Source organism: Haliaeetus leucocephalus, unplaced genomic scaffold (genome assembly GCF_000737465.1).
Source record: "Haliaeetus leucocephalus isolate CR32 unplaced genomic scaffold, Haliaeetus_leucocephalus-4.0 Scaffold184, whole genome shotgun sequence".
Taxonomy (NCBI): Eukaryota; Metazoa; Chordata; class Aves; order Accipitriformes; family Accipitridae; genus Haliaeetus; species Haliaeetus leucocephalus.
Window position 1 is genome coordinate 4,821,122 of NW_010972620.1, and position 12,287 is coordinate 4,833,408.

The 12,287-nt window shown below is 45.0% G+C and overlaps 1 protein-coding gene across 1 annotated transcript; it reads right to left on the minus strand.

The window, feature by feature from the left end:
• HABP2 (hyaluronan binding protein 2) lies at window positions 1–11,557 on the minus strand. Its single transcript, XM_010564987.1, has 12 exons — window positions 11,539–11,557; window positions 8,589–8,717; window positions 7,307–7,417; window positions 6,740–6,856; window positions 6,253–6,372; window positions 5,161–5,332; window positions 4,626–4,720; window positions 4,253–4,499; window positions 3,229–3,371; window positions 2,746–2,880; window positions 1,087–1,232; window positions 1–177 (listed from the first exon to the last, which is right to left on the minus strand). The coding sequence occupies exons 1-12, from the start codon at window positions 11,555–11,557 to the stop codon at window positions 1–3; spliced, it is 1,611 nt and encodes a 536-aa protein (XP_010563289.1).
• Window positions 11,558–12,287: the final 730 nt, after the last annotated feature.

Below are 12,287 nucleotides of genomic sequence, written 5' to 3' on the forward strand. Positions count from 1 at the left end.
CTAATGAAGTGACCTTGACTCAGACTGAATTTTGGATTTAATCCAACTGAGAAATGTTGTCACCTGGGTATAAACTCCTGGCTTGTTCTTTAACCCGCATCCATCACCCCAGCTCACAAGGCCATATACATAGTAGGAGCCATTTTCTACACAAGTTAGTGGGCCTCCGGAGTCTCCCTGATGAGAAAAAGCACGCACATTCAAAATATGGAGCAAGACATTAACCAGAATAAGAATGTCCCCCTCCCATCATAAGGCTTTGAAGCTGTAATGATTTTTTTTTTTCCTATCACATGTACTATCAGATGCTGCTCAGTCCCTGAATAGGCTTGCAGTTCTGGAACCAGGTCAAATGATACCAGACTTTTTGGATGTAAGTTTTTGTTTGTTCAAGTCTGTGACGTATATCTGACAAGGTCACATGAAATTTCCCAGGCATGAAAGTACCAGGCATTAAGAACCTGACCTCAGAAAGATAAAGATGTGATCCTTGACATAAATGAAAACACTTGATCTCTCCCACACCCCTCAAAATAACTTTATACTGAGCTGGTTGGTCTCTTTTTTTTGTTGTTGTTTTATTGGTGATTTCTATTGTGAAGTATGCTTGCAGTGGTAGTTTGCATGTCAGGAAGCATTGTTCAAACTCTTCCCTATCTTACAACAGTATAAATATGAACTTGCTTCACATTTGCACTGGCTGTAGTGAAAAGAAATACCAGTCCTGAGTTTCCCTGCGAGTCTTAGCTCTGATACTGAAAATCAGATTAGAATTGGTGCTCATAGCAGAGGCCATAATAAAATTGAGAGAAAAAAGGCAAGTTTCCAGGTTATTATGACAAACTGCCTCAGAAGCCAAACTTTCCAGGCTAGTCTCTAGCTTCCATAGATCTGCCTGTGGCTGACAGTGACAATATTAGCTCTAGGGATATACATCTCAAACTGTACTGAAGAAAGATGGTCACTGTTGAAATACACTGATGGGAGAAACAGATACATATGCAGCACCCTGCCAAAGCTATTACTCTGCACAGCCTGACTATTTACACAAAAAATTAGTGTTCAAATACAGAAAAAGCAACAGACCTGACAAGAATCGGCTCTGGGTCTCCGAAGATTTCCTGCACAAAACATGCTTTCATCCAGTATGTGATCATATGCTCTGGGTGCACTGCATTTCTTCTGTGAAATCAGCTTGACATTGGCATCTAGCAGCTGATGGGATTCTTCATCTACAGGATGTGCACCAAAAAAATGGAGTCACCTTCCTTCCAATCCTGTTACATGTTGTCTTTGTTCAAAATACGAGCTTGCTTGCCATTTGGATGGGAGGGGGGAATAGCGGGCGCGGGGGGGGAATGCATGTGCTAGCCTGGGAAGAAAAGAAGTACCTGTCTGAAATGATAAGGGATAGAGTTGGAGCCTGGAAGCTTCACTCAGGATACCAAGTTGTTGCTTGAATAAAAGCATAAGGTCAAGTATTCAGAATTTGGCTCCAATCAGCTTTACCCGTGTAATCCTGCTTTTCAAAGGTGCTGGTTGTCTGCAGCTCCCACAGGTCCCCATGGGGCTTTGAGCTGCTCAGCACTTCTCAGACTGGTGCGATTAGATGTTTTAACACACAAGTTAATGAAACAGATGAAAACTGAAAATCATACAATATTTAAGGGCAATGATTAATTACAGTGAATCTAAAGACATAACTTGACATCTAAAGGCAATAGCCAGAGTTTCAAAGCACTACATCTGTAGATAATCAAAGGTGGTTTATAAGTTTGGTTCTGCTTGAGTTTCAGGAAATATTCCATTTCTGCAGTGATTTCCTGAAATGCTAATAATAGCTCTGCTCAAAGAAGTAGCCATCTAGTGTGAACATGTACAGGGTACTTGATATCTTTGTTGGGGGAAAAAAAAAAAAATTCCCCGTACCCTTTTTAAGAGAGACTTTTTATTTGGAACTTTTAAAAAATGTCCATTAAATTCTGTTGGTGCATTCTGATCAAATGAACACGCTTGTCTCTTGTGGACTTCAATGAGAGTTACATCAGAAGGGAGAATTTGGTCCTATGTATCGTATCAGGCTGTATCAGTCACAAAGCACTAGGACACCTACTGCAGCCTCAGTGACACATTTTCCTTCTGCTGCTTTACAGCAACACATCAATCAGAACATGAGAAAATGCATTTTTCAGAAAATTGCCATTATCTTTTTTTAAGCATAGTAATTTCTCCCCTTAGGATTTACTGTGGGCAAGAAAGGTTTTGGATAGAGCTGGTTGAACTTGAAAAGCTTTGGGATTTTTTATTTTTCAGTGCATCTGAAGATCCAGATGCTGCTTCTGAAAAGCTTTATCTGACCCAATGGGCTGGAAAACCATGTGAAAGTTCCCATCTTTCTTGGTCCTGTCTTGAAACACACAAACTATACAATAGCCTCTCTCTTGATACCTTCTTGCTTCTATTGCTGGCTTCAGATGAAACCATGACATGGTGTGTCAGATGGCAAGCAAAAAAAATGCATCAGAGATTTTTTCAGAACTCTGAAAGGTTTGGTTGGTCTAGCAGTTGGAGATTTCTCCTAATGAGTAATTTCCATGGCAGGGTTTATCTGTCCTTTGTTCTGAATCCCATCTCTTGTTTTCACTAAGTGCCTAGGTCCACATTTGGGTCTGGCAATTGCTACTGAAAGCACCAGCCCACCTTGCCATGGAAGTACCCACCAAAATCCAGCTAGGCCACAAATACCTGTCTCTGTCATGCCCCATCCAGAAATGAAGCAGTCAGTCCCAACGGGAAAGAAGAAGTGCGGCAGACACGCTGTTTTCACATACTTTGTTTCCACTGCACAGTGACCATCAACTGGCTTCAATTTCAGTAGTGCTGGAGAGACGATAAACAACAACAAAAAGTATTTGTAGCTAATTTTAATCCCTAACCATCATTACCAGTCTGTGACACAACCCCACGCAAAGCTGCATATACCTGACGTGCTATTTGCACTATATGCTGGACCTGTCCCTGTTGTTTTGCTCCTCCCACACAGTGACTTCTGCCTGCCCATCACAATTCACATCCTAAAGATTCAAATGGGTCTAAACCTCAATTTGGCCTAATTATTTCCAGAATATAGTCTCAATGGAAATTGTACATTGACTTGAGTTGGAAAGAGGCGTTCAAATAACTGAGGTTGGAGGTGAGCCACATGAATATTCAATAAAAGGGATTTACCGATATCATTGTGTGGGACACCATCCTTCTCTCTGTATTTGTAATGTACGATGATCTTCTCCACATCAAATATTTGCTCTTGATGCTCTTTCTTCTTGAGGTTTTGCTTTCCAAGGGCTACCTGAAGATTTTCTGCTGGTTGCCTGCAAAAAAAAAAAAAAAAGTAAATTACATGCAGACATTGTCTATCAGTGGTGGTGAAAACCTGCACCTTTAGTATCTGGAAGTCAAGATATTGCTTCCTGTTGTAGAGCATGGCAAGAAGATTTCCTAAGATTGTTATAGGAGGGCTTAGTCAGGGAAGCGGTGGTGTTGGACAATACATGTGCTCTTAACTTGCTGCAATCATGAAATAAAGTGATTTAAAGCTGCACAAACATTGTTTTCTTTGCATTTTAGGGCAGAGTAGCAGTGCACACAGTCTGTTACTACAGCTATGATGATGAGTGGCAACTCATGGAGCCATGGGGGTACAATTGCTTGCCATTGTCTGGGCATGCGTAAAATCATCTGAGCTGGAATGATCTCCAGAGTGTAATTTACCAGTTTCCAAGTATGGTGGTTTCCAACCTATTCAACAAAAATGTTGAAGGGAATGTCATATTCTAAGCTAGCTGGCACATAAACAATTGAAAGCACAATGCATATTTTGGCTGTTTTGGAGATATTAATTATGATGCAATACGTGATGATGTTTATGGTATCCCAATATCCCCTGAAGTTCTCATACATTCTTTTCTACATTGCAAAACTTTGTTACTTTCCTCCTTTTTTCCTCTCACACAACTATTTTAGCTCATTTTGGGTGAGTGGGGGGTAAGTTTAATTTGTTATTCCAGCAAGCACCATCTTCAAGTATATACATATTTTCATGTACGTGTTCATTTTTTCACATATAAGTTTTCCTTTCAATTTGATTCCCAGCAATCATTTAGATTGCAGATAGTTTGAATTCCAAACTGCCTTTAATAACCATCCTGATTTTTATACATTTATCTACCCTAGGCATAGGACATGCACCTACTCAATGCAGTGCCCGGCAGTAAGAACCCAGCATGCTTGAATTAGCACTCCACCACAGAAATGTGTGTTCCTTTTTGAAGTCTTTATCTGCAGAGATGCCACCCAGGGATGTTTGCCAGCTGTAGTCTTAGCTCCACCATAGATCCTCGTGAGTGGCCTTTGAATTTCTGGTTGTCCACATGTTTTGAATATTTCATTTGATCCAGGTGGGTCTGTTGAGCTGTCTGTTGGCCATAGGCTCTCTTCAGCTGCATTGGAAGAGACAGCAGATACATTATGCAGAGATAATATCGGACTGGAGGAGTTAAGTAACAGGGAGTTACCTGCTGCTCTGGACCACCTACATGCCGCCAAACTTACTTCTGATTCTTTACCTGTTCCTGAGCAGGGTGAAACATCACAGAAGTCCCATTCCACTTTGTGACTTTTTCTGATGTAGCACCAGGGTTTTTCATCCTCATCGGGGTTCCTGAAGGGAACATTTGAGAGCATCAGCCAGCAGGAATGGGGAAATCTCCACGAAACCAGTGAAGGATCTGAGGATGCTTAGGGAAGCAGCCTCATGCTCCCATATGACAGCCAAGCTTTCAAAGATACTCTTTCATAAGATTTGACAAGGAAGATACCCGAGATAAGAAAGCAGGGCTTCTGCCATTTTACTATTCCCATACCCATCTTAACCCTAAGAAAAATGAGGGACTGATTCAGGGAAATGAGGGCTGCTTCTGGAAACCTCACCTCAGTACAGTGACTTAGGGAATGCACCTCTAACATCTTGGTATTTTATAGACAAGCGGTGTCTAGAAAGACGTGAGATCTTAACACCATCAGTTTGCCAAACTCATGAGCAGTTTTTCCTCAGTGCTCTCTTTGATATAGACCTCCACAGTTGCTTCTTCAAAATATTACCTGCAGAAGTTATGTTCACCGATGCCATAAGAGTCAGCGTCCTCCATAAAGGCATTAATAGGGTAGTCCAAGAGAACGTGGGAATTCCAGTGCAGGCAGGTCTTGCCATTCACCGCTTGGTTCACACTTCCTCTGTACTTAGAGGAGGCCTTTTCATAACAATCATCTGGTCCTGTAGGAAGACAATGCTGATATGAAAATTATTTTTGTGTTTTTCCTTGCCCAAAGTGATTCCTCTTCCTTCCCTTCCTTGCCCTATGTTAATTTTATGGAGGATCAGAAGGACCTACTGGGTCCTGTAATTATATCCCTTATCCTACAGAGGCCAGAAATAAGAGTAATGTCCCAACATCTGTCCAGCTTGAAGCTTGATTGACTTCAAATGCCTGAAACCTCTTTGCTTGGTGAAGACCTAGCAGCTAAGAGGTGTCTTAATGCCAAAGCTGAATCTGTCCATCAGTGTCCTGGGCAAGAAATGGTATCAGCAGGATTAGACAGAAGTGGGCATAGAGCTGCTATCATTCTAGGGCAATGGATGAGCCAAAAGGAAGGTTGTGGGGTTGTGAACCTAACGTATAAGCGAGGTGGAGGAAAAGTCACCTGCAATGTGGAGCACGTACTGGTACATAGAGTTTGACGTGCAATCAACTTTTAAAAGAGAAAGAAAGAAATCCTTCTCCTTGGAAACATGCGTGGAGTGTGGTGCCCATGGTGGTGCTGCAGGGGCAGAAGGCTCTCCACGCAGGCTGGGGTAATCCCATGCCCTTGGCCACCCATCCTGTATCAGTGTCTGTCCCCTCAGCCTGGGGAGTCACAGGCAACTGGACATGAATCTTTACTACATCAGCTTTCGAGTGTTTAAGGAAAGCCCGACGCTCCTACCCCATGAGACACATGCAACCTCTGCGAAATATGTGCTCATTCATTATATACCAGTGGGGCCTTGCTGAAGCACACTTAGAAAACATCATTATGGGAACTGTTTGGAGTCCCTTTGCTAATGGTGGCTGCAGAAGTCAGCTTCTTCCTCCAACGCTCTCCCCAAGGAGGCCAGTGCCCCGGGTATGTTCGGCGCTTGGTGTGGTGACATACCGATCTCGCAGAACCTCCCGCTGAAAGGTTCAGGGCACTTGCAGGTGAATTTGGATCTGATTCTGTGCCGTATGCAGATACCTCCATTTTTGCAAGGGTTTGGCCTGCACGGTGAAGATGCTGTCAATGTGGAAAACACAGAACAGCTTTGTCGCTCTGCTGAACACTATGCAGCCATTTGCATGCCCAATGGAAACTGGGAGAGCTCCCACTTAGCCTGCCGGCATCAAGTTCTTATGAACTCTTGAAAAACACTTATCACTGGGGGCTTTACCAGTGACTGAACCACCACCCTATAAATCAAGCATGATTCATCACTGACCAGCCCCACGGATGGGAGCTGTAGCAGACTCAGGCTGGACGACTAGGGCAGGACCACCCTCTGCAGTGGGCTCTTTGTGATTTCCCACCTCTGACCAGCCGTGGTGAGGTGACCCCACCGTACTGTCCCCACCACAATTCACTCAGCGTTCTGCTGAGTGCTCACCTCGTTGGCAGTCGGGTTTCTTGTAGGGATGATTGCATCTGCACTGAAAATAAGGTGGGGTTAATGTAATCAGGCAGTCTCCACCATGGCAACGCTTCTCCAGACACATGTTCTTCACTGTGTGAAACAGAGACACGAGGTACTTCATCAGCATTTGTGTGTGCGCAAGAGCTGTGCCCTTGCAGGGACCATGGGAAGACACGCTGACGTTCTGAGGAGGCTTTCATTTGGCTGGTGTGGACTTGGGATTTCTCTTCTTGTTCACAGTATCTATGGCAAAAAGTCTGCAGGACCAACGAGCAGCTCCCCACTGCCCACCTGGCAGGGGATAGAGGAGTGCTTCCTGCACACCTGAAGTCTATTTTACTGGATACTGCTTTAGACAGACCTTGATCTGGATGAGGAACTAAGTGTGAGACCTATGAACATGACTGCAATGGGGTGTCAAAACCCCCAGCCTAGCAAACAGTGGGTTTATAAAGCCCTGTGTTTGCTTCCATTGACAGAGCTGTAACGGTAACATCAGTTGCCAACATAAGGAGTGTAAATCAGCAAAAGGGCGATTACCTTTCTCACACGTAGTCCCAGCGTATGGCTCGGGGCAGAGACAGCTGAAGCTGCTTCCTCTGTTTTCACACCTACCGTTGTTCTTGCAGGGGTTGGAGGAGCATGGGTCTGCTGGGGTAAGGATGGAGAACTTTTAGTTTTATTTTCAGCTTCTCCACCTCCATCACCTGCTTTTTCTTCTCACATTTTCTAATTGCAGAAGGCTGCCTTGCTGGGCACAGCATCCCGTGTAACACATACCGTGCTTATGCATCAGCTCAGCAGCCATAGGAGCAGCTATGAATTGCTGCAGAGCTTATCGCAAGCTGTAACAGCTCATGGCTTTGGGTCTGGAGCTCCTCAGCTCCCTTTGCCATGTCTATGATGGACCTGTAATGGGGCAAGTCCCTTCCTTTGCTCAGGGACAGATTTAACTCGATGGCAGCGGCAGAAGCAGATGCCTTAAAAACTAGAGCTGGCCCTGGGCATGTGCCTTCATGCACTTAGTGTGGAGGGGTCTGGATTTGGCATTGCCCTGGTCACAACTGGGCAGTAAATCTCCCCTGCAATAGCCATCCCCCACCATTATACCGTGTAATACCTCCTGGTGTTATTGCTATTGCTCCAAGGGAGCAGGCACCTGCTGAGAGTCACTGGAGTGCTGCTCCTTACACCATGCTCAACCTCTCCACTCCACTCCAGGCTGCCAGGAGCAATTTGTGCTGGGGACAGTCACATACCAGCTCTGCTTTCTTTGTACCTGGGGATAACCCAGGGGATGTTACAGGCAACTTCCCTGTCTCTCCTTTTGTGTTCCCTGAGCAATCTCAAGGAACCTTTCCTGCTTTCCTGAAGTTTGGCAAAACAGGAAGAGAAGAGAAAAAAAGAAAAGAAAAAAGAAAAGAAAAGAGAAAAGGAGACCCTGCAACTGAGAAGAAATAAAAAAAAAAAAAAGGAAGCCTGCTCTACATTTGGTTCCCAGCATAGATACAGAACATATATCCCATGAAAACAGCAATTACATCTTACAGTGTCTATAGACAAATAAGCCTGTGCTTTTTTGTAGTAGCAATCAGAAATGTTCTGCATTATCAGAATCCATCCTGTGAAACCCAGAGATAAAACACAGGCTCCTTACAAGAGAAATACAAAGGAGAACACTGCAAACAATCCTCCTAACTCATCTCTTTGATGCAAGCATTTCCAGAGCAGGCTGGCAGCCGAGGCCTGCCACGCTCATGCTGCAAGCGCAGGGCTGGGATTTTACCCCTTCCTCACCTCCCTGCCCACCCCTCAGAGGTACCTCTTCCAGTATCGCTGTAGCCAAAAAATGCCTCGAACCAGTCGGGGTCCTCCGAGGACTGCTGCTGGAGGAGGGGGTCCTGGTCCGGTTGCGTGTACTCGTCGTAGTACTCGTATTCATCAGCCTGGTCTGCAGGGAGGGGAGAGAAGCGGGTGGAAGAACAGAGGAATTAAAACTGCTTGAAGGAGAGAGGGTATCAAAGAAGCCGTTCCCTGGGATGCCCAGTCCTTTTCTCCTTCAGCTTGTTTGGGACACCAGCGGGTCCAGAGCTCGCACTGTCTGGAGGACCAAGGGTGCTGTTCAGCTCTTCCTTGGCGTGGACAGAGCTCACCCAGTGCACCACCGGACCGGTGCTGGAGCCCTGGCTGCTCAGCCAGTTCCCGCGGTGGCAACTGGGATGCCCCGGAGGGGACGCAGGCGGGGGGCTCTGCAGGCACGGGCACGACCCCCCCCGCACGGCCCCACAACCAGGAGAGGTGCTGATGGCTATTACCGGCACAGTGAGAAAAGGAGATTTAGATTCCTACGAGAAGAAGGGTTTTTCTTTGTCCAGCTGCTTTGACCACCAGCATCGCCGCCGCCGCAGCGCAAGGCAAGACCTTCATCAGCACGTGGGTGCCTGCTGCGCGTGGGGACACAGAAACCCATTTTGGGGGAAATCGGAGGGGAACGAGGGCCCAAGGCACCCGCACGCCTATGTGGCTCCCCGTCCAAAAGCCCCTGCAGAGGAGCGAGGGTCGGGCACAGCAGACACGTGCCGAAAAACCCAACCTTGCCTCCGCGGAGCCTGCAGCCTCCCAGCAGCCAGCGTCCTCCCCGGGAGCCTGGCGCTGGCAGGACCCGCAGCTTTGCCAGCCCGCGTTTGGGGGGGTCGGTTGATTAAAGTGGGCTGGCAGCTCCTTGCACAGGTACGGCCGCTGCCGGTGGAAGCCACTCCGGTGTTTCAAAGACAAGCTATGGTAATGAGCAAAGCTAAGCTACGTACAGAGACATTTTAAAAAGCTCTCCCCTAGGGCCGGACCGATGGCCCCATGGATAATGCTCTGCCTTGAACTGATTATCGACTGCATTATCTTAGTTTTCTCTCCTCATTCATTCGCTTGCAGCCTTTATCTTTATTCTTTCTTTGCTTCTGAAAAAAAAAAAGAAATTCCACTTTTGTACAATGGGTGTTTTATATTTCATATTAAAATAGAACTGTCTTTTTTTCTTCTTTTTTTCCTACATGCCAACTCTCATTTCTCACCAAAAAAAAAAAAAAGAGGAAAGTTTCACCTCATTTATTGCTATGTCAAGTCAAGACTCCTTTTCCTCAGCTCATTATTTCCACAGGAGCTGAGTCTCGACAGTGTGCAAGTGTTGCAGAAGTGTGTGCCTTGCTGAGGAACAGAAGGATCTCACTGGAAGATAAGGACATTGTCTACAGTGAACAAAATTAAATTTAATGTGATGTAGTTAAGAAAGGAAAACAAAAAGAGGGTTTTGCCTGAAATGCAGCCTGCAAGCTCACTTTGTCGGAGGGGAGATTTTGCAAGAGGACTTGAGTTTGAGGGAACTGTCTGAACAAGTCTGATTTTGTTTCCCCTGTTTATTTTCAAAATCTTAGTGGGGAATGTTCGCTTTTATTCCACAGATGCTTTAAAGAAGTATCCTGAGGGATGGGGTAGCCCTTTGTATAAAAAAGATATACCTGTTAAAAGTTATGAAGGATGAACAGGGGAGTTACAGCTGTCAAAAGCAGACTGCAAAGACTCCCAGCATGTTTTACAGAGGCTGGTGAGGACTCTCTTGAGTTGACAGAGGAAAAACAAGTGCTCAGAATGAGCACAAATAGCTAAGCCATTGTAGAAGCCTCTACCATGATTTTTAAATCAACTGCTCAGTGTAAGTATGGTGTTAAGAAATTACAAGACTGTCACTTCATTTTGTTACACTGGCATAATTTCTTAGCAATAGATTAATCATTTATTAACAACACTTAGGAAATTACTTGTTGACCCATTATGGACTATTTTAAGCGCATCTCTGCAGTAAAACCCAAGTTGGCCAAGCTGCAATTCACGTTTTGCAGGATGTCTGCTTCTGGCAGCTCTGAGAGGTGGAGGAGCACAACCCCCTGTTTGCACTGATGAGGCAGATGACCCCTGGGCAGTTTTGGGACAGGCTAATGCACACCTGAGGCCAGGCTGGCACCCAGCAGCCCTCGAGGATAGCACCTTTGGGTGGCCAGGGCTAAAGTCGAGTGAGTGGCACTGAGCAACCCCCTCGTAGGCTGGCGATTACCATTAAGTGAAACTTTATGGCCAAGCTGTGGAGTTAAGGGCACACGCGGAAAGGGCTCGGAAAACATCAGCAAACCCTTTTGGGTACCCTGGCCCCTCGTGTGAGTAGTGGGAGTCGTGGAGCTGAGCTGCCTGGCTGGGAAACCAGCCACAGCGATGTGAGAGTGCAGCCAATCTGAGAAATCACCAGTGTCCCTGCTTTCTCCATTGCCATCCCTCTTTATGAAACTGTGAAACAGAAATAGCTTCTACGGGTCACGTGAGTGATGCTTCCTATCTCCCAGCTACTCCGTGTCCTCCCCAGCCACACAAAGCTGTGAAAAACAAAGAACAGAATACCCTGACTTGGGTACGTGACATCAAACTAAAAGATGTCTTCTCATTTATCATTGCTTCAACACTAAATCACTATTTGGCTTCCACATCTCTTATTTAAGAAGTGTTCCCATTCCATTTTTTTAATTATTCATAACAAGCTATAGGTTTAGTAAAGCAAAAACAACACTTTTTTTTTATCTGAGCACATAATTAACGCACAAAGTCTGATACTGTGGTTGATTTAAACATATTACTAAATCAGAGTGTTCATTCTTTGTAAGTGCTGGAAAACCTTAACATGCTTAAAAAAAGCAGTGATCTGACATTTGTCACTGAAATGTGACTATTACATGAAATTAAATTAGACATCCTGCATGCAAATTTTCAAAGAATAACTTTCCTCTGTGTAGTACAAAAAAATCCCCCCATAATTGATAGGCAGAGATTGACTTTTAAAGCTTCAAATCAGCTTTGAGGTCTGGGTGATCTTTTAAACTGCTCAAGCTTTCATCTGCAGTTTTTCACATTGCCAAGAGCTGTCAATCAAGCGATGGATTTCTGATCAATATCCCCTTGTTCATTAGCTTACACGGGCTCTCTGTTATGGAGAGAACAGATATCCCAACGCCGGCAGTCACACTGTTTTCAAAACCTTCACTGGATCAAGTCATGACTAATGTTCCGAGTGGGAAAGTGATGCATTAGGATGCCATCGAGTGACCTGAATTGCGAGGTAACTTTGTTGGACTGCAGTTGTCAAGATGAGTGATGTGCAAAGTTAAAGCATATTGCCAACACACATCAAGAGCACCAGAAAGTACCCAGCATTTATTCAAGCTCTCTGAACCTCTGGGGACTGACTGAAATCTGGCCTAATTTAAGCAGGATGAGTTTTTCTACCACCTCTCTAAATACTTTTTGTCTCCAGCTCTGAGAATAATGTAGTGTTATTTTTATGAGGCTGAAATCCTGACTGTATTTTAAATAACGAGATGTTCCCCATTCACTTCTGCAGAGATGAGACCTCACGGTATTTCCTCCCTTCCACGCAGGTTGTGGCTGGGACTATCTGTGGCTTCAGAAAGAACTTGTGAAAAAA